The sequence below is a fragment of the Epinephelus moara genome, chromosome 8 (genome assembly GCF_006386435.1).
Source record: "Epinephelus moara isolate mb chromosome 8, YSFRI_EMoa_1.0, whole genome shotgun sequence".
NCBI lineage: Eukaryota > Metazoa > Chordata > Actinopteri > Perciformes > Serranidae > Epinephelus > Epinephelus moara.
The window spans coordinates 14,996,901-15,019,307 of NC_065513.1; the positions used below are offsets into that span (position 1 = coordinate 14,996,901).

General features: G+C 42.6%; 2 protein-coding genes across 3 annotated transcripts in view; one reads left to right on the top strand and one right to left on the bottom strand.

The window, feature by feature from the left end:
• Positions 1-595: 595 nt before the first annotated feature.
• On the top strand, positions 596-7,656 carry gatd3l (glutamine amidotransferase class 1 domain containing 3, like). Its single transcript, XM_050051340.1, has 7 exons — positions 596-712; positions 825-877; positions 953-1,066; positions 1,217-1,348; positions 1,443-1,535; positions 7,116-7,281; positions 7,409-7,656. The coding sequence occupies exons 1-7, from the start codon at positions 596-598 to the stop codon at positions 7,541-7,543; spliced, it is 810 nt and encodes a 269-aa protein (XP_049907297.1). The 3' UTR covers positions 7,544-7,656.
• Positions 7,657-10,886: 3,230 nt separating this feature from the next.
• igsf9b (immunoglobulin superfamily, member 9b) overlaps positions 10,887-22,407 on the bottom strand; it is a 31,120-nt gene continuing 19,599 nt past the window's right edge. Inside the window, exons 6-22 of one of the 2 annotated variants that reach the window (XM_050051129.1) lie at positions 22,144-22,261; positions 21,587-21,728; positions 20,975-21,120; positions 19,826-19,968; positions 19,562-19,702; positions 19,351-19,467; positions 19,107-19,257; positions 18,897-19,008; positions 18,616-18,791; positions 18,279-18,517; positions 17,795-17,879; positions 17,487-17,657; positions 17,282-17,318; positions 13,447-16,848; positions 13,127-13,296; positions 12,733-12,944; positions 10,887-12,526 (exon numbers count right to left, since the gene is read on the bottom strand). In XM_050051129.1, coding sequence (XP_049907086.1) covers positions 12,745-12,944; positions 13,127-13,296; positions 13,447-16,848; positions 17,282-17,318; positions 17,487-17,657; positions 17,795-17,879; positions 18,279-18,517; positions 18,616-18,791; positions 18,897-19,008; positions 19,107-19,257; positions 19,351-19,467; positions 19,562-19,702; positions 19,826-19,968; positions 20,975-21,120; positions 21,587-21,728; positions 22,144-22,261 — 5,550 coding nt within the window. In that variant the 3' untranslated portion in view covers positions 10,887-12,526; positions 12,733-12,744. The remainder of the gene's footprint in view (positions 12,527-12,732; positions 12,945-13,126; positions 13,297-13,446; positions 16,849-17,281; positions 17,319-17,486; positions 17,658-17,794; positions 17,880-18,278; positions 18,518-18,615; positions 18,792-18,896; positions 19,009-19,106; positions 19,258-19,350; positions 19,468-19,561; positions 19,703-19,825; positions 19,969-20,974; positions 21,121-21,586; positions 21,729-22,143; positions 22,262-22,407) is intronic. The other variant, XM_050051130.1, reaches the window with a different exon arrangement.

Genomic DNA, 22,407 nt, shown 5'->3' on the forward strand with positions numbered 1-22,407 from the left:
AACATGGCATTACAGCAAGTAAGAGCCTTATAACCTAATAGACTTTAAAGGGCAGGCAGTATGCCTTGTACTGTATAAAGGCATAGCATCCACTGCTTCCTTATCAAAATTCACTAAGAAACATTTTCATTAAAACATGCACACAGATGCAGAGTTGTGTAAAAGATATCAGTCAACTGCTCTAACTCATAAAACTATATTAAAATGTTTTAATAATTTCTGCAGGTTTCTCCAAATAGCTGCCATACTAATCTAAATGGGTCAAGATATTTCATGGGTTAAAGTACTACATGTTTAGATTACTCTAAAGCTCAAGTGTCACTCTGCAGCCAAATGACTTAAGTTAATCAGATGAATAAACAAGGTATTAATAGTGAAGGGTGTGCAGGAGGGGAATAGGCCATTCAAGGCAAAGCAGCAATGGCTCTTCTCAGAACATGGAGCTTACGTGGCAACGTCACTTGGCCACACACTGGTGGTATATATACACTGGCACAGCACGATCAATATTACTACCTTTCAAAGTCTTTACCGGCTCTGAGGTAAACTGTTCAGTTACACTTTCCTCCTACACCAGTGAGACTAAAGCTAAATCATGCTGGCAACCAGGACCTTGCTGTCAAAACAAACACTGGCTGCTCTCTCTCGCCAGCCTGCCTGCTTTGTTCACCATGGTGACTATGGCAACTGGGGGAATACCAATATTGCAGTGGTAAGTGAAACATATCAATATAGGACCAGGAAGAAAAGTAGACAAACTGATAGTGTGGGCGTTATTGTGAACTGTGAGTTACATTTGGTTTGTGACTCATAATGTAATGCAGGTTTTCTCAGGATGTGGCTGGTGGGATGGGACTGATGTCCATGAGGGAGTATAGTGAGTATCAGGATTTCACATCATTGCATGAACGTATCACCATGCAGAGATGGTAATTCACAACTCTGTCTTCAGCACTATGTACCACCTGAGCCGTAACGGTGCTCGCTTCCAGATGTTTGCTCCGAATCAACAGCAAATGCATGTGATGGACCACATGAGGAAGCAGCCTGGCTCTGGGGAGAACCGGTAGGCTTGTTAGGAAACATTAGTGATACACTTTGAGATGGATCAAGGTTATAGACAGGTCCAGTGGCTGTTTAGAGTTGTGCATTTAATACACCTGACTTGACTAATTCCATAATGTAGTATTTATGATTATTTCTGGCCATTACATAGGAACATGATGACGGAGTCAGCTCGCTTCAGTCATGGTCAGGGAATGATGCAAATGCAGGACCTGTCCAAGCTGGACGTCAACAGCTTTGATGGCGTCATCTTCCCTGGAGGCCACGGCATCATCAAGAATCTGTGAGGAATAATGAGTTATGACGTAATCACTCTGACACTGTTTAGAGGATGAAGATAGAGAACTAATTCTAATATATCACTCTCAACTGTTTAGGTCCTCTTTTGTGAAGGATGGCAAAGATTGCAAGCTGCACAATGATGTGGAAAGGGTGCTTAAAGACTTCCACCGCTCACGCAAGCCTATTGGGTATGTATCATGCATTTACAAGTCAATTGCTGATGGAGCAATACTGTGTAACTCTACTCATGCACAACATAGGTTGAAGTATTAGGGCAGCAGTGTGTGGCATTGTGGCTTTGGGTGCCTTTTTTCAGATGTAAAATTCACATTTTAAATCCAAGCATGAGGCAATATTGCAGACTGTCACCGATTGGTACCGCACTTTAAATCAGATTACATTAGATTACATTAAACTAGATAAACACACGAGATTTCAACGATCCCTGTAATGGAATTAGGACATTAGAGCAGCTGTAGAAAAGATAAAGGTTAAACAGTGAATACTGAGCCGTTTAGATGTAGATAAATAAATAACATTACAAATTTTATTGACAGTTTTTGCTCAAAATGTTGCAGATATGAAGTTTGGGGGAAAAATTATTATTACTAGATCTGCTAGTATCAACTAAATTGCATTTGTTGTTCGTTATTACTAAAGTCCTTTTTAAAATTAACAACAAAAACAGTCAGTAAATGTGTCACTTTGTGTTTCCTGTTGAAATACAGTAGCTGATAGGAAATAAACAGGGACCACAGCTGTTGCTCTACTACAACTAAAAATTATTATACCAATAGTTATGGCATATTTCTGTGAAGATACATTCATTAAAACATAAACAAAATACGCAACATAAAATATTCACAAATATAAGTTGATGCAACACAGGAATACTCCACCCACAAAATGAACATTTGTTTATCAATTAGTCATGCCATGCTACTTTGAATTCATGGAGAAAAGTGTGAAAATATAGATTTATTGATGATTGAGGACCACGTTTAACAGCAGCAAAACTATATGAAAACATCTGTGTATGACTGGATAAATGAGAGTTGGATTATGCTGCAGGAGTTGTGTGAGAGTTTGTAAATGGATGTTTTGATATAGTCCCCAATTAATCAATAAATCAATATACTCTCCATTTGCCATGGAGGCATGCAAGAAAAACAAAGCTTTTTTTCACATACTCAGTGTAACACACCATGGCTGTACAAATGGTCATTTTGTGGGTGAAGTCTTTCCTTAAGAGGTGCATCTGCTTAAATCTGCTGAAAGTCTCTAGGTTGGCTCAGCAGACACAGGAGGAAGAGCAGGTGTGGTACAAACAGTCTGACTCTAACCCTAACCCAACATACAGTGGGTGATCTGATACAGCATGACTGATCCTTTGGCTGCTACAGTGGCAAATGTGGAGTGAAGGGTCAATGAGGGGCAGCTGTGCAGCCCATGGTGCAGACAGGTGACAGGGTCAGCTGAGGGGACACCCATGTGCACAAAGGCAGGTCTGAGATGACAGGAGACGCAGGATTACAGGAATTAAAGAGTGGCGTTGGCGGCAGAAGAGGAGGAAGAAGAGGATGAAGCAGTTGTCACCATGACAACACGGGGTTAAAAGGTATGTTGAGTTCTGACCTCAACCCAGCCATCATTTAAAGGATAATACCTGTGTAATCCTCTCCTATTGCCATTAATACATAGAGTTTGAGCCTTTTAAGATCATGTTATCAAAAATGAAAATACAGTGGAAAAAATGACTCAAAACAACAACAATTTTTTTTTACCCTACAAGTGATAACAAAGGCCGTTTAAGATGTATTGTCGTGCAATGTAGGAGTCGGTATCACTAAACTGTGATTTACATGTTGCTGCTGCAGACAGCAGACACACACCCTCCATTGTTCTATTGTGTCAGAGCTGTAATTGTTGTCTTGATCTGTCGGCAAAACAAGCGGTGTATAAATTTAGAAGCAGACCTACAGAGCCCGGGAGGGTCCATGGAGAGAAAAAATAAAAATAAATTGAGGCTGTGTTTTACTAAATCGAGCACTCGAGATGCTATTGCCTGGCCTCGAGATTGTTTAATTTATTCCCTTGTTTTGGAGAGCTAATTAAGGCAAATATTTCACAGCTTTAGTCAACTCGAAATAACTAGAAATTACTGAATGTCTGTCCAATACACCTGTGACTACAGGAGTATTTAGGGACCATCCTAAAAGTGCAAAATGACCCATTTCAATACTCAATAACTTTTTGTTTTTTAACAAAGAAATCTCAAACCATGGCCAGTATACAGAGTGGCAGCCTGTTACGAGTTCACATCTGTGAATTTGTAAAATAAATAATAATAATTTTAAAAAGTAGCAAATCATGGTTATGAATGACATATTACCTTAAATGCATTCTTGGAACCCATCGGCTGTATTCAGCGTCTGACTTCCGGCAGACGGCCATACAGCCTCTGGGGGCAGACCCCCAATTTTTTGGCATTCTGGTTTGATTTGGGCGGAGGAGGCGAATTTCCATTTCTGACTTCCGTTTATATATAAGTAAATATGCTGAACCATTGCGATGGATTCAGAGTTTGCAGTGACGCCAATTATGTTCCGCCTCGTTAGTTCACCACATGGAGCGTTTAACCTGGCAACAACTGCAGCCGGCTCAAACGTGATTGATCAATATCACGCGGACTACAAACAGCCTAGCACCGGAAACCAGGGCTCTTCCGCTCTTCTTCCAGAGGCAAGATCTCTGGGGTTTGCCTACAGACTCTACATTCACTGAATGTAGAGTCTGTATATAGAGACTACCTTAACTGTGCTCATTTCAAAGTTGTGATGTCTGCAGCTTGCTCACTCATTTATATTTTTGATGTGAAACCACCTCTAATGTGTCTTTGACATTCCCTCTCAACTTTCACAGTTGGTGTGCGATTGCCCTTAGCACATCCCTTAGCATCATTACTAATGAACTTTTGCTTAAATATGCACATTTCAAGTTTAAAATTTTGATACATGCTTTTTGATGGATATATATTGACAACAAATCACTTGTCATGTGTCTTTGAAAATCCTCTCACAACTTTCACAGCTGGTCATTTGTGGGAAAAGCCCTCAGCAAAACTCTTAGCATCATTATCAAGCCCGATCTCACTCCGAGGTTGTCGATATCCGGCGCTTGGACCAAAACATTCTCACTCCGACCTTGTCACATATTGACATGCATGGTCATGGACTTTCCACATCCACATACAACGCGCAAGGTACCCTGGGTGTGGAAAAGCCCTTAGGAAATCCCTTAACATAATCACCCATGATCCAATCACAACCTTAAACTGACCTTTGTAACGTTACACTTATCTCAAGCACCAATTAAACCAAAACGAGGGAATGAATTAAACCATCTCAAGGCCACACAATAGTAAAGCGAGGCCAGGCAATAGCATCTCAACTTTCGATTAAGTAAAACATGGCCTCGAATTATTTGTTTTTTTCTCTCCGTGGCACCTCCTGGGCTCCGAATTAACAACACTTATGCACAAATTAACCGAGACGAGGGAACGACTTAAATCTCGAGATGTTAGTGCCTGTGAAGTGCTCCAGGAGGACCATTAAAACAGCTCTTCATTATAACAGACTGCACTGAATTTCAACCCCAGAAGACCTTTGTGCTGTCAACAGAGGGATTTAGTGTTTTAAAATTTCCATTTCTTAAAAATGCTCCATGCATCATAGATTTCTTGCTGTGATTTAAAAAAGCTGGATGCATTTCTTGTGAAAAACAGCTGAACTACATGTTGTGGTCATAGACGCATAAGCTTAAAGGGACAGTTCACCCCAAAACCAAAAATACATATTCTACCTCCTGCCTGTAGTGCTGCTTTTTACTATTAGATTGTTTTGGTGTGAGTTGCAGAGTGTTGTTGCAGATATTGGCTGTAGAGATGTCTGCCTTCTGTCAAATATAAAAGTACCATCAAACAGCAGTGATGTCTCTTTACAGGAGTCATGACCCAGTTACTCAAACCAATCAACAGACCTTGTTGTGAGCAGTTTCATGTTGGAGCCATTTTCTTGCTACTGAACGACAGAAGGAAGTGTGTATCTGATGCTAGCTCACCTAGCACCACTAAGCTAGCTAACGTTAGAGCTCAGTCGAGGAGGATCCATTAATGTTTACATCTCACGCTGTTACAAGCCTCTTATCTAAAGTGGATACCAAGTGGCAACCTCCTGGGCTGAAAAATGCAGCTGATGCAGAAGTGCCAAAAACTGCAGTTCCTTAAATGGCCAATGGGGCTGGCTCCAAAACTGACTTAATCCCCATAGACCCCCACGTTAAAATTCCCAACTTACGATCAGAAATAAATATGTTGGTGCCTGGTACAAAAAAAGGTTTTGGTCTCTGGAGCCAATTTCAACATGTATGACAAGTTTACAACAGGTGATTTTTAAAAAAGAACTCCCCCACTGACATTTTATTAACGCTTAAATTTATGCATATTTAAGAGCAGGGCTGCTTGAGTCTGCGAGGTGTTACTACAGTCTATGTCAGATTCACCCCTCACTCCTCCACAGCTCCATTTCTCAACCAAATATGATCACTGGCTCAAAAAAACAAAACAAAACGGCAATGGCGCAATGCTGACCTAAAAGCTTTGAAACAGCGGTCCGCAAACCAGTGGGTGATGTCGCGGTAGCTACGTCCATCATTTTAAACAGTCTATGGTAGATGCATGCTCCCTTCTGTGTGGTAATAGGGTTGGTGGGTATAGTTTGGTCGTAAGAAATTAGTTCCTACATGAAACTGCTCTCAACAAGGTCTGTGGATTATCTTGAGTAACCAGGTCATGATTTTTGAAAAGAGAAGTTTTTTCAGATGTTTTTTTTTTTGGGCGCTTTGAGCACCACAAACTGACTGCCATTATATTCAAGAGAAGACAAACATCTCTACAGCTGATATCTCCAACACTCAGCAACTTACAGCGAAACAATCTCAGCTAATAATTTTGATTTTGGGGTGAATTAAGTATCTGTGTCAGTGGCCTACTTACTGTAAAATACTGGGAAGAAGCAAACCCATCATTTATGGTATTATTAACACCTACACCACTGCGTTATGCAGACTACAAGTTTTGTGACTGAACTATACTGTTGTATGCATGATATCTTCAATAAATACCAAGTGTATGCATCAAACTGCACCTGCATTTCTTTATAGGCACAGCGCTCCCACACAGGTGTTTTCACTTTGGCTGATTGTGAGGTCACCATCATCTACATGTCTTTCTAAGGACAATGAAGGTGAAATCTTCCAAACGTCTCTGGTTCGCTTGGAAGCCTTTGTTACATGTTATTCCCCTCGTCTCTCCCCATGTTTCCTGTATGTCTGTGCTTCAATTATCAAATAAAAACAACAAAAGAAAGCGAGAGATATCTGTGAAGTCTGTACGCATCCACTCCTGCCAGGTACAATAAGTGAAATGTGTCTGTTTTGTTAAAGTGCGGGGATGTTGTCTGCCCATAAATATGATTTAATTTATGGGCTGATGGTGATAATAAACAGCTGACACTCTGTAATCTTGCCTCATACTCATCTTTTGGTTAGTTTTAAAAGTACACACTGAGCTTCTTGTCCCAGTGCTTTTTGCTGGAGGAGCCTTTCTTTTTCAGGTGCTGAATCTCCCCTCTCTGGTAAGGCAATTATTCTCACACCCTGATCTTGTCTCTTAATCTTGACTTAATAAAAACCCCTGCTGACTGTTTCAGACTGGCCAGCATGGCTCCCATGCTGGCCTGCCGCGTGCTGCCCAGCATCGAGGTGACCATGGGCTACGAGCGGGACGACAACACTCGCTGGGGGAACTGGCCTCACACAAACATGGTGCAGGCTGTGAAGAGTATGGGTGCTCGCCACAATGTCCGTGAGCCATACATATCCTTTCAGAGGTCTCTTTTTACTATCAGTCTTCGTTAACTAAACCTACACAGTTCTATGTTCATGTGTGTCTGTGTTTATGTTGTGAAATAACTCCTGCTTTGGCCTTAACCCTCTGTTTTACGAAGCCTATGTGGACGAGAAGAACAAAGTGGTCAGCACCCCGTCCTTCATGTGGGAAACAGAGTATCACTATCACTACATTTTTGATGGCATTGGAAACATGGTCAAACATGTCATGCGTATGTCAACCAAGTGATGTGACACTTTCAGCCTGGAGAAGAAATCGAGAAAGTTGGTGTTGACGTGTGACGTACACCCCTGTATTGTGATGCATTCTTACCTGAAAACATATAAATGCTTTAGTTAAAGAGCAAATGGCTTGTCGTGTATTTGATGGTATTGGTGAATATGTGACATGTACAGTAGGTGAACCAAATCATCCGTATGAGTCCAGATGACATCTGAGCAGTGCTGCACATCAGAGGGGCTTACTGGTCATTTAACCCATGCTTTTAACTGGGAACATCATTTCTTACTCACAACAGGCAGGGAGGAATTCACTGTCCTCACAGTGACACATCTGCGTAACAGTCGACCAAAACACAGCTGAAAGCATTTGATCAAAGCTAACAGTGAGCTCGGAAACTACAGAGTCAGGTCAGCCATTAAATGATAGTTGCTTCTGATCTTTTTCTCACAGTTTTGCAGCCGTGCTTCAGCTTCAGGATCATAAACTTACACAAAACTGTACACTACACCACGTAATTTACAAACATAGATTTACAAACCAATAAGTGTTTCTTTGGTCTCATTTAGGCTAAACTAATGATCTATACCTTTCATGTACTGTGGACAGAAACTACTGTACACAGATTTATTACTCTCTCAGTATCACTGACTAAGATGTTAAATCTCTCCCCCAAATCCTTGAAATAAACAGTAGTCATATGAACAATTATTGGCAATGCTATGCAATGTTTGTCACACCTATAGTATGAAAATATAAAGGACATGACTGCTCCCCTAAAGTGAAGCCAAAACATCTGGATAGTATAGTTCATAAACAGAAAAATAAAATAAAAGATCAAAGTACATGTCAAATACTTTTTTCTCAGAGATGGTTTCTGTCATTTTAGGTCATCACGGTTATGTTGGTTCAAGTGTTAATTTTTCTGATAAGTTTGATTATAATAAGTTATTTGATGCTTTAAAATGGGAGTTGGCTTCATGATTGATAGCTATGTGTGCCAACCTGATTGTGAGCAATGCTCGCAATTGGTCAGTCGGGTGTATGGGCAGGAACTCAAAAACTGCGGAGATCGCTATTGCACAGACTTTGGCTCTAAATGATGTCACCAGCACAAGATGGCAGCGACGGTATTTTTATATACACCAGAAGTGGAGCCGTGTCAGTCATCTTTATATACAGTCTATGGTCACACTTGCTGAAGGCTAAGGTAAGACATCTTTGACTCACCCGTCTCCAGAGCGATGACTCATTACTTACAGTAGTATGTTTAGGCCTAAATATTTGAAGAGATTCAAAGTATGTAGGATTTAAGAGGATCTATTGGCAGACACAATATAATACTCATCACTATTGCTGTGTCTCAAATCGCGTACTTTTACACTTAATATTTTGAGTGCATAAGTGCGTTCACATTGAGAAGTATGGAAAAATGCAGTGCACTATGAGTACCCGGATGGTGCACTCAAAACGGTCAAGAAGTTGAGTGTGGAACTATGGACACTTCTCGGCCTCAATGGTTGCCATCTTGGCTATGTAGCAGAAGGGGAGGGACCACTTTTCAAACTGGAAATTTAGCGGCAAAGGACTGTGCAACCGTGAACGTCGCTGCATTGTTCAAATGTAAGTTATACATGTGTTTTTTGCAGTAAGCACCACTAAACTGTTGTCGGATATAAGCCACCGGTATGTTTATTGGGTTAATTTAGCAGTCTGTAATGATTTGGTACTGCAAACGATAACACGAATGCTAATGCTAGTTTGCTAACTAGCCAAAAGCTGCAGTCGTGATTTCCGTTAAGTGCACAATCGGCAGTGTTAGTTTGAGACAACACTACCCTGTCGAAATTCGCACACTACACCAATAAGTACATAGTGCACATAGTATACTACATGGAAGTGTACTTACGGAAGTATGTGATGTGAGACACAGCATATGTTTTCAGCAGGGTATAATCACCTAAAACTAAGAATTGTTTTTTCCTTACCTTACCTTATAACAAGCCCTTCATATCTACATGCGGAGTGGGTCCGCTTCCACAGGCCACCATGTTGTTGTTTCTACAGTAGCCCAGAAACCAAACCAAACACAGGCACTAGAGGGCCTTTCAAAGTTTTACGTCAGCTGAAGGCCACTGTAGATTCTCTACACACTTGGAAAGGGAGTGGTGAGGGAAGAGGTATTCAGTTATTTGCAATGTGCAACCTCAACACTAGATGCCACTTAATCCCACACACTGGCTTTATATTCCTATTTGGCATGCGTACTTCTCATAACCATAACTCATAGACCGTTCATATGATATCTGGAAAGTTCAAAAACTACCAGAATATACTAGTCATTACGGTGGCCCCCAGGACTTCCGCAGTACGACCGTCCAATCACAGACGAGACTCACCAGCGCACACATTATTTGTCTTTTTTCTCTTTAAACTGTTATTGCTTAGTCAAAAGTAATATTGAATAACTGCCAGATATTTGAAATTGAAGTTATGTTGGAAAAAAGGGGCAGAAGCACTCACTCATTGCACATTTTTTGACAATTCTACAGCAATAAAATCAAAATAAATCCAGATGACGTGAATGTAATTATAGTTATTAAAAGGATGGAGTGAAATAGAGCTTAGCTTTGTCAGTGTGAGCCTGCTCACAATTTGCTCAAAGCACTGCTGTGCTTCAGTACAGCCTCACAGAGTCACTGGTACGACTGCAAAAATACACATTTTTACTCTTACTTATAGTGATGTTTATTAATCTACATTATTTTGGGGTGAGTTGTTGAGTTTAAGAGATATTGCCATAGATGTCTGCCTTCTCTTGCTCAAAGCGCCAAAACAATACCTTTGAAGAAGTCAACAGCAATGTCTGTATCCATAAACCATGACCCAGTTACTCATGATAATCCACAAACCTTAGTGTGAGCAGTTTCATGCAGAAACTATTTTCTGTCTACCAAGCTACACCTGCTAAGTTCATCAACGTGCAGAGGGAAGCCTTTGACCCCTTTAAAGCCTAATTGTTAATGTGGCTAACACAAAATTGTTTTATTGGCGAGTCTGTGATTAAAGATTTAGTGATATAAGGATCCATCTCAAGCTTTGTTTCAGCCGAGCCTATACAGGTACAGTTGTTACCTGAAGGAAGAGGATGGGTTAACCAGATTTATAAAGGCTAGACAGGTGATTACAGGCATGGTTAAGGTGTAGCCCTGCTCTGGAAATTAAGTTGATGTCATCAAGTTAGAAATTAGAAATTTAGATGAAATTAACTTAATTAACTGTGTTTTTTGTCACATGCTTTTCCTAAAAACACACACACTAAAACAGATCAACACATTCTCTCAGTCTGGTGCATTCAGAATAGAACAATTTATTCATTACAAACATATAAAAATGACAAAAACAATCAGGTGGCAAGATATAAAAATTTCCAGTTTGTACAAAACTTCCAAAACCATCATCAGAGATGCATTACTCACTCCATATGAAGACTTCATCTGGGTTATTTAAGTAAATATAGTACAAATCTTGAATCTTAGCTACAAAGTTATTTTTTTAATCTGTTGTCAGCTAACATAATAAAAACAGCCTTTGTCATTTTTTAAGTAAACAAAAAAAAGTAGGCTAATGGGCACAAATTCATTACAGACTTCACAGAAATTCAAAAACAGAATCAGAAGTCGATGGTATATTCACAGTGTTATCTTCACATCAGTGATGTGAATTGTAAACATCGTTGCATATCGTAGCTCACCTTAATAAATATACAGAAATACTCGTGTGAGCAAAACTTGTGTAAAAAAAACTCCTCAATAATTTTTAATCCTCTGATCTTTTTTGACTTTAGCTTGTTAGGTCAAACCTCCCGTGGTCAATCGACTAGTGCGCGCTTGTGACATTAACAAAAATAAGGCAAAATCATTTTCCCTGTGTTTCTTATCAAGTTTTATCCGTCATTTAATCACAGAGGCAATGTTTGATCAATTCAGGTGGAGTGAAGTAGCATTTTCTCATCTCATGAAATGATGAAGTGGAATATACAATACAGCAGGGTTCATTCACATTAAGGTACATATAAACATTTGTACATCTTGAACAAATACTGGGAGGCTATTTGAAGTGATTTGGTTTATAAACTCAAAACAGGGGAAAGTTATTGTCAAAGAAAATATGCATAAAACAGGAAATGAGTTTAGGGATCCAACAGGAAGACCAAATAACAAACAAATTCTTACTTTAAAGACAGTAAATTACTCTTTAGAGTAACAAAGTTAAAAACTAGAGTTGCCTAATCATGTGATCCTTAAGTCTTATTATTGAAATATTTTTGTCCAATTCAGTGGGAGATGGTGGTGAAAATGCTTCGAGCACTGTTTGACTGGTAACACAAGCAACATTACAGATACAGACATTTCCACATACGGATGTTAAGTTGGACACAGACCCACATAATTGTCATTAGCATTCCTTTATCATTAAAGGGAGGTCGTTGATGCAATAGACAAACACTTGAAATACAACGTTCACCATGTAGCATGCTGCTGCTTTTATAAAGCAGATCTTTCTCTATCAACTGTAAACTTGTCTTAGTCAAGGGCGAGCATTTCATTTCTCAAAGGGGCCCTGTGTGCCTGATTGTCAAGGTTTTTTGTTTTGTTTTTTAAAGAAAAAATCCCAAAATACAGTTGCACGAGCTTCTTAGAAAAATAAATAATCCCTTCTCAGCTTCATTATGCAAAGCACAATGGAACAAGGAAAAGAATTAAGTCATCTGATAACTGAGGAGTTGCAGTCTGTCACATTTGATGGCGTGCAGCATATGATGCTGTCTCTTTAAAATGCTCTACTTTAGTCTGCTGTAACAGAGGATAAAAACTTTAAACAATGAGTTCTTTCACATGAGAGAGCTCCAGTGAGGTGTAACAGTGTCCAGGACCACAGTGCTGTCGTCTGTTCATTAAAACTGCTTTTTGGTTTTTGTCTTGGATATACCTGTGAAAGACAGAGAGCAGCACAACATCAGACAACAGAATAAGGTTAAAACATTTCAGCTGTAAATTGAGGTGCACAGATTTTGGCATGCACAAATCCACAGCACATAAATGACAGAGCAGCAGGCAAGAAAAGGATGCAGGCAGGCGAGCAGTGAGAGGTGGAAAAAAGAGGGAAGAGGTGAGCGGGCAGGCAGAATCACGGACCGAGTTAAGCTGCTAGAGCAGCGCTGAGCTGGAGTCAGAGTCTGAATCGTGGCCAGGGGTGAGGCAGGGCTCACGGGAACAGATGGATTCCTGAGCCTGCCTGTACTGTTGGTACTCCTGGCGGAGAGCGTTGAAACGCGCCTCACTTAGGGAGCGGCTGTACTGGCAACGAGGTGGGTTGGAAACTGGCGGGCTGACTGAGGGACACGGGCCTGGGGAGGGCATCAGGGACAGGAAATGCATGGATGGGCACATCATGGGACAAGCTCACAATAATCACAGCACAAGGGATGAAGACATGCGGCACCATCACATCAAGCGTTACACTCACAATGACACATGCAACATCAAAAACATCACATACGAAATGGGAAAGTGGTAAATAAATGATCACCTTTCTGTCGCTGGTCCTGGAGGCCTGCAGCTTGATCATATCTGAGCTCTGACCTGCCTCTCCGGAAACCCATTTGTGACTGATCAAACCTCATGGCCTCCAGGACCTCCGAGTCCACACACGCATCTGCAGAGTCCCACTCATAACTCTCATCTACTGATGTGTTCCTTCTAATGAGATACACAGAGCAAACGGTCAGATAACAGTTATCACAAACAAGAAACAAAAACAACATTGATTTTATTTTGGCAACATAAATAAATCCCTCTGCCAAGAGGACACTCCAGTGTTGTCACTGTCCAGGTGTGGTGGTGTTTCACCTTTTCGCACTCCTCTCAGGCAGCTCCGTCTCAGCTCTGTGCCGCTCACTTTCCTCCGTGGTTTCTGGGGAGCTGAGTAGCGTGGGAGTGATTGACAGGGACTGTCGGAAGAGACCAGCGCTACCTCTACCACTACTCTGACTGGCATAACTGGTCCTCCCTCCCTCCCTGGTCTCTCTAACCTCCCGAAACTCTGTGTCCCCTCCCCTCCTCATCATCCTGTCTGGATGTCTGTAACTCTCTGCCTCTCTGGGTGGGAAGGGGGCATAGTAAGGTGAGGGCCAGCTAATTCCCCTGGGCAGGTAGGACCTCGGAGGGCCCCTGCTGGGGTCCATGGGTCTCATGCTTTCCCCTCTGGATCCTGGCCAGTGTTGGTACTGGGCGACAGGGATGGAAGAGGGCATTGGCATGGGGGCATATTTATGCTGGGCAGACCTAACGGTAACCTCATAGGATGGAGACCACCTGGAGGACTCTGGGAAAACAGTGGCTTGCCGTCGTGGATCGGAAGGTTCCAGCATCGGGGACATCGAGGTTTGTCTGGGTGGGTACATGGAGTGAGTGAGGTAGGAAGGACTAGCTAAAGATCTATGAGCGTGGTGAGGCCTCTCTAAGCTCCCCATGCTGGGGCGTCTGAATGGGACATACTCCCTCCAGGAGGGGCCTGGCCTTGGAAGGGAAGACGGACTACGACCCAAACTGTAGGACTTCACCCTGATGTCAGGGTTTGGGAACTCGTCCCAGTAACATTTCTCAGAAATATATGTCCTTGGGCTCTCAAAGTGCTCCCACCTCTGTGAGCCTAAACTGATGGATTTCTTTAGGAAAGGACGAGGCTGTCCCATACCTGAGAGCGTCCTACAAGGGCCTATGCTTAAGGACTTCTTTAAAAATGGCACAGGGGCTTGACATATTCGTGATGCAATGTTATTAGTCCTGCTGCCCTGAGAAGCTTGTCTTTGGGATTGCTCTGATAAAGACTCACTACTGTCTACAAAACTCTGTGAGTGTTTTGACACTACATCTGCCATGCCTTTAGCTGCACTGAACAAGGTGTGAGCTGACCTGGATCCAAGTCTGGATTCAGGTCTGTCTGTGCTTTTGTTCCCAACTCGAGTTTGTGTTTTCTCGTTATAGAGCTGTTTGCTAGTTTTTTCTGGACCGGGTGACAGTGGTCTTGTCTCATCTGGAAATCTTACTCTATGTGCAGAATCTCTAGGTTCCACATAATATGAGCGTTTATGGTCTTGCTTTTTTCCAGCATAAAAACTGGCCTCTGCAGCACCCGCAGAATGGTGGTGCAAGTGTGTTTCCTGGTTTTCCTGAACATGAACCTCCCAGTTGCTAGGAACTACATCAGGCTTAGGCCCCGGGGAATTTTCTGGCTTTAGTTCAGAAGTTTGTCCAGCAGTGTCTGTGACTGCAGCATCTTCCACAGGCTCGTCCACGCTCATTTCAATGAAACCTGGAAGGCTCAGGTATTCAAGAATTGCACTTGTCTGCAGTGGGGACATTTGGGGAGATGGAGCTGCAGGCTTGGCCTTGAAGGACCCTGACAATCCCGGGACAGAGAGTTGGGACTGCTCACTTTCGACCTCTTCTACAAGTGTCAGTGTTGAAATAGGGCTTGGACTATCAGAGAAGAGACATTTGTCGCTCCTCCTGGAGCGTGTTCGCACACCCTCTCTTTCAAACTCAGAGTAAAACCCTGAACTCCGTCGCTCATCCTGGGTCTGAGTGTCTTTTTCTTTGGCCTTTGCCCCTGCTTGATGATGTTCGTAGGGTAAGGTAGAATAACTTGAGGGACTGGTATTCCCTGTGGCTGTGTAGCTTTTTGCAGTTCTCTCAGGCTGATTATACGGTGCAGAGGCTGAACATTCAGGCCTCTCATTGTCAATTAAAGGACCTCTGGCAGCTGAATCCCAGGGCTGACTGCCTGCATAAGCATATGAATGTCTGGACCTTGAAGCAACACCTCCATTCTTTGTCTTTTCCCTTAAGCCCTGCTCAGTCGTGGACCTACTGCATCTATCTGGCTCACTCTGAGGACTCAATGACCTGGCTCTATCTGGTGTTTCTAGACAAAGGACAGGGGGGCCTTCTGAGGTGGCATCAGGGGACAGCATAGGGAGGGAGGTGTTCTGGGTGACTGGAGAGCGTGATGAATCAACAGCAAGAGAGTCCTCTGTTGTTTCCCTACATGTGCGAGGATGCTGTGGCCTGGGTGATGTGGTCTCCCGGGGGCTCTGTATAGGAATGAGGCTGGTGACCGATGTAACAGGGCTGATGTCCCACTGTATGCGAGTGGTAGGGAGCCGATCCATAGGACTGCTGGTGTTCCCAAAGTAGCATGCTCTTCGATAGTCAGATACCCGACTTGTCTGGCCTGAGGGCCTGTGTTTCTGTCTGATGGTAACATCTTGTGGCTTCCATACAGGTTCTTCCTCTGACTTGGGTGAGTCCCTCTGAGGGCTTTTTGTCTTATTAGAATGTTGCTCGTCTCTCCCACGACCTCGACTTCTTTGATCAGCTGTGTAGCTCTCCAGCTCCCTCTCCATTTCTTCCCTCTCCTTTGCCAGCTGGACACACTTGTTAATACTATCCCTCTCCAGCTCACTGTCAAGTTGTGAGACCACAGTGCTGTTGTTAGTCAGCTGACTCTCCATAGGCTGGTAGCCAGAATTGGGTGGTCTGTCTCGGTCTCTATCCAGCAGCTTTGTTCTCCTCCCCAAACTCGGAAACAGATCTTCAGTGTGGCCCGGCACGCGATACCTTCTGAGTGAATCACTGGGTTTTTTCTCACTGTTGTCTGAATAGAAGCTGGCCCTTTCCAATAGAGCCTCTGAGCCTTGTTCATCGTCAGAGTAAAAGCAGCCATGACGGGAGAAGTTTCTGGCCATGGCCCGAACTCTTCCAGGAGAGGATGGAGGTCTGCTCAGCTCTGGGACGTCCACAGTGAGAGGAGAATCCTTCCTCTCATCCTTCTCTGAGCTCAAGACGCTTGACTTTGGAGAGTCCCTGAATGATGTCCTGTTGCTCCCTGAGCCACTTGCCCCACCATTACTTTGCAGGACCTCCTTCCTCAAGTTTTTCTTATTGGAGGGACTTGAATTCTCTAGCAGTGGTTGGACAATGAAGCGTCCATCTGGGCCCCTGGAGATGGACTCCAGAGCAGTTGGCGATGGAGCTTGAGAGCCCAGGTGACTCTCAAAGAGTGTGTAATGTGGTGGTGGAGATGAGTTAGACAGGAGTTGTTTCCTCTGGTCGTGGTATTCCCCACGGCTGCCTTTATCAAAGGACGAGCGATCAGACTGTGAGGAGGAGGAGTTGGGGAAGAAGGGAAGCGGAGGACACAGCTTTAGCTTTAGGACGCTGTCGGGGCTGCGAGGAGGTGAGCGAGCACTGAGAAAGAGAGACAAGACATTTTTTTTACTCAAAACAAGCTTATAGCACCACAGATTCTAATAAAAAATTATCAAAGGTGCAGTTTATAACGTTTTGCACAAACATACTACGTCAAAGATGATAACGCAATGATATGTTTGTAAAGGAGTTTCAGTTCATTGCTGGTTTCTAGTCCAAATGTCATCAGGTAATATAATTAAATCATTTACTTAAGTTATTTAGTTAGATAGCTGGTAAAAGAGTATGCAGAAAGTGTGCTTTAGTATTTCACCACAGTCGGCCACAGGCTATAATAAAAACCTTGAAGCATTACAAAACGAAAGCCAGAAAAAAGCAATAGATACTGTACCATCACATGAACTTTTAAAATCAAAATTTAGAACATAAATGTTCATTGAAAATATATGGATATACTGGTAAGGACACTTACTCTGGAGATGAGCTCTTCTGGAGGGCAGATGGGAGATCTAGGAAAAGGTGAAGAACAAAGGATTAAAATAGTCAAACAACTGCACGGTTAAAATTGTCCAATCATGACAAAGTGTATGTAACATAAACTTGGAAATCAACAATTGCACTTTCCACATACCAACAAGGTGGACAACGCTGACATTTCTTTAAATCCAAAGTTTTACCTTGTCTTCTCTTTCTGCGCCGACGCTGTCTCCTTTGACTCATGTAGCATGCTGTCACCAGTGAGAGGATGATGGCCACGAACAGAAAGCATACTCCTCCTAACACACCAGCCAACAGAGGCTCAGGGATGAACTCCAAGAAACTTGGGCGCAGAGGGTAAATCTCCATCCCTGTAATCAGACCCAAGTTAATAACAGTGGTCACAAATTCCATTGTTAATTTTGTGATTATCCACTCATACACATATGCCAGAACCTTGACTTAATATCCATGTGACGTTCATGGTAACCTACACACAGCCACTTACCTATGGTGGATACATTGACAGACTCGCTCGGTTCACTGAGTACTTTGTTACTGCGGGACATCAGCCTCAGATCGTAACTGGAGTCCTGAGAGAGAGACAGATCAGGCGTTTGATTGACTATAAACTAGCATGCTTGTGATTAAAGTTCATTATAAATCACAAAATCAGTTTACAAAATTATTAGGGACACACCGATAATAGAAAACGTGTGTGGGAAGAACCCTATTTTTTCTCTGATAATGCTTCATTGTGAACAACAGATATGTGTTACAATCAGCAGGAGGAGAGCTAGTATACGTTAGCTGTTAGCAACCATCGGCTCGACCTAACAGCTAACAAGAATTTCAGAATCTGTACATCCCCACAGTTCTTTGGCACAACTGATCTACATGCAACCAGGTTGTGAAAGCGAGAAACCTTGAGGCCATACTGACTGACCTTTAGGAAATACAGATGCTAAGAGAGGAAAAAAAACGATCATTACCCTTAGCAGTCCTTGTACAAGTAGTTCACTCTGATTGGCACTGATGTTGCTGCTGAGGATGAGCCACTGGCCCTGATCCCTGCGGGCCTGCAGCACATAGCCCGTCAGTGGAGAGGACGGAGCCTCTGGAGGCGACCACTGGAGGAGAAAACCTCGGTCAGTCCGGTTGGTTGAAAGGAGTGTGGGAGGATCCAGGATTGGGACACTGGTGACGACTGTAGGTGCTTCTGTTGGTACCGCTGATAAGAAGAATGAATGTTACTTCAAACTGACAGATACTTACAACAAAACAGCATTGTAGAGAGTGAGGGAAACTCCAAACACAGCAATCACAAACCTTGTGTTCGCACAGAAACAATTTCACTGAAAGCTCCAGAGCCGAGTTTATTCTGAGGTAGGACACTGAACTGATAGCCGGTGCCAGCAAGTAGCCCGGTCACCAGCAGGTAGTTTTTGGATGTCGGCACAGGCAAAGACGCCCATTCATGTTTCCCTCTGGATGCCTGCTTGACCCTGGACAAAATTAAAAACAGCCAAAATAAAGACAGAGCATAAACTATCAGGATTGTTGTTTACAGCTGAGAACTGCATCATACAGTATGATAGTATGTTACTGACCATACAGTAAACTTCTGGGTGTATCCACCATCAAAGCCAGGCACCCAGGACACGTTGGCCTGGTTCATCTCTGTGACGACGGATACTGAGGACACAGCGTGAGGACTGGTGCCTGAAGAACATAAAAACCCTTTTGTAAGTTACGGATGAATACATTTTAGTGTCACCCATCAACATATAAGTTTGCAGAAATAGGGTTGGCCCACTCACCCAGCACCATGACCACAGTGCCTGCACTGACAGTCGCCACACGATTGGTGGCCAAGCACTCCCAGCCCCCATGGTGATCTTTACTGAGCGGCTGCAGCAGCAGGGAGCCGTTAGCCAACACAGTGTACTGGGAGCGAGGAGTAGGGCCAATCTGGGAGGAAGGACAACAACAAGGTAAAATAACAGATTAATTAGACATGTCCGTGCAGCGCCTCTTTCTTTAAGAGTGGAAAATCTCCTGTACCTTGCTCCAGGTTACGTTTGGAGTGGGGTCTCCACTGGCTTCACAAGGGATAATCAACTCTCTGCCCACCTCCTGGAGATACTCAGGCCCTGGAGGCAGTCGAAACGATGGAGGGTCCTGAAGGAATGAGAGAGCCTTTTTATTTCTGCCTATGTGTAACTGTGTACACTGACCGGAAAGTGTTTTCTCTGTAACTGAAATTGAGCCTCACCTGCAATATGACCTTGGTGGGTTCAGACTTTCCCATGGTGCCATAACTGTTATAGGCTGTACATGTGTACATGCCTACAGCATTGTCATTGGCTGTTGCTATAAAAACTGAGCCCTCGGAGTTCACCATCCAACCTGGGTACTGGACATGTCAAAGTAGGAAAAATTTATCAACAGTGACTTACAGGGTATTTATAGTTTGCGACAATTTCCTAGTGCATGACATTTTGTATTGCATATTGTGTTTCTATGTTGTGTGGCTTACGTTGTCAAGGTTCAAATCATTCCCATCTTTGGTCCAGTTGACATACAGCACAGGGGGATCAGCCTGAACAGGGCAGGTAATGACCCCCTCCATGCCTGCAGGTAAGTACGTTTCCCGGGACATTCTGACCACACGTGCAGGATCTGAGATGGAGGAAGATAAACTGATCACAAAAAGTAACGCAAGAGGTTCTTGCCCAAGCCATGCATCGAAAGGCTGCAGCCCTCTGCAACCCTGACCACGGTTAGGGTGATTAAAAAAGATTAATACAGGGTTGATACCGACATAACAAATTTAATTCAAGGACTTTCAAATTCAAGCACAACATTTTTATTTTCAAGGACTTTACTCAAAGCCACTAATTAATTTTTAAATGAATTTTCAAAGGCATAAATCTAAAAAAAAAAAAAAAAAACAACTCAACAAAACATTTGAATGGCATGAGAGCTCTGGTGCTTATGCTACTATAGTGCACCATTTCCTTGTGCTTTGAAAAGTTCCAAACCAGAGAAAGTTTCAGAGCAAGAGCACCAACAAACCCATAGAAACTCACTACAACTAAACTCAGCAAACACTGTCCTTCTGCCTGCCCCACAACTACTGACTGCCTGCATGCAGTGCAAGACGAGATGGAGAGACCCTGCCACACTTCTGGAATATCAATCAGAAAGGAGTGCACATTCAAAGAATGGAAAAACCATCTTAACAGTAGATCCATCTGTAGCACAAGGATACAATACCAGCTGGAACTTGAGTTTCAATTTAAGTTTTCAGTGGAGCTATTACTTTGGAGCACCGCTGAGGAGAGAGGAATCCAAATCATGGTAGAAATTAAGTCATGTTAAATTTAGCCATGCCAACATAGGCCTGCTAGTTTTGCTGAGGTCTTAAGAGTGGAGTGAAGTAAAAATAAACTATGATGTTTGACAGGATATCATAAAGGCGAGGAGGAAAGGAGAGGGAGTGTCATATCAGAATTTAACAACAACAACAACAACAAAAAGAGCAATTTCTGATTCTGAATAATTTAATAACTTGTTGAACAAAACTTCATTCAGAATTCAAGCACTTAAGCACCTTGTGCGAACCCTATGAATGGGTGTATGGAACCCAACAGATCCTGGATCTCACAGAGGACTAAACCCTTACGTTTCACTTTCAGGTGCGCAGAGGCTGAGGGCGGGGTGAGTAGCCCATTAGTTGGGATACAGGTGTAGTTGCCAGCGTCCTCTGGGATGAGATTAGGAATGAGAAGTGTTCCATCCACCAAAACCTTCACTCTGGACTTTAGAGACCTAAAGCCAAAAGATACAAAACACGGTGCAATTAAGTGATCAGATATCAAAATAATCTGAAGAGTAATCTCCTTTGTCTTAAGGTTTATAGCGTGCTGATGACCAAACGATACAACAGTCTTAGAAATAATCTAATTAGAGCTGATTGTATTAGCAGCAGGCATCCTTTAAATATTCTTCTCGGTATTCTACTAAAGTCAATTAAGATATCGTAATTGATTAAATGTGATTGAAATAGACACTGCATTTTATCCTGTTTTTATCAGTTGCTGTTTTAACAGTCCTTCTTTTATATTTGTTTTAAATGTGTTTTTAATGTAAATCGGGTGTATTGTCGAGCCTTGTCTCACTGTTGGGACAGACAATAAAGTTATATCGTATTAACTACATTTTACATTCGACAGAAAAAGTATATCAATTATCTTGGGTTTATGAATGCATGAATACTTTAAAGAGGAGAACTCACTCAATATGGTAAACATTCTGTCCTTGTTTCATCCACTCATAGGTGAGGTTAGACGGGTAGGCATCAGCCTGACACTGTAGTACCGCATCCTGAGACATGTTGAGAGTGGTGTCCTCTGGGGAGATGAGGATGATTGGAGGTCCTTTTAACAAAGTTGGAAGAAAACACAGTACACCTTAATGTTAATATTGTGTTTATACAGTGATGCAGTTAGTCATGAATGTCTGGAATGAAGAGATCAGTGCTGGGTGTTGTCAGCCTTAAATCAATGCTATAGCAAGGGATGGTCTGTAGGTGGCAGTGTAGACTTTGTAGCCATGATTATCAACCTGCTCTCTGGGTTTTTGGTAGTACAGATCATAAAGCTTCTGAGAAGACCAGGAATAAGAAGACATCTTACCCTGGATAGATTTTTGTCCCAGAAGAACACAAGTGGTGTATGCTATTTTCAAAAAAATAAATTCTGTGTCTTGTTCACCAGGACATCACAACATATGGTAAACATGCGATAAGGAGGAATTCTGTCTTTCCCTGATGATTGACAGTTAGACACTGACCTTTGACCTGCAGCTGCGTAGAGTGGGTCAGGTTCCCCTCTGAGTTGGACACGTGACATTTGTACACTCCTGAAATATTTCTTGTGACGGAGGCCATAGACAAGGTACCATTGAGTACCTAAAAGGGGGCGAAGGTAAGAGAATGAGGATCAAAGAGTAAAAGTCGGAGGAAGATCACGAGGCTGTCATGGAGAGGACAACAAAGCAGTTTGCTTCAAAGGAACATCAAAGCTACAACTCCTACAGAAAATGCAAATTATAAAG

Coding starts and splice junctions, on each gene's coding strand:
- gatd3l (XM_050051340.1), top strand. CDS start 596: ATGCTGGCAACCAGGACCTTGCTGTCAAAACAAACACTGGCTGCTCTC. Junction 878..952: donor GATGTCCATGAGGGAGTATA/GTGAGTATCAGG, acceptor CTCTGTCTTCAG/CACTATGTACCACCTGAGCC. Junction 1,067..1,216: donor CCTGGCTCTGGGGAGAACCG/GTAGGCTTGTTA, acceptor GCCATTACATAG/GAACATGATGACGGAGTCAG.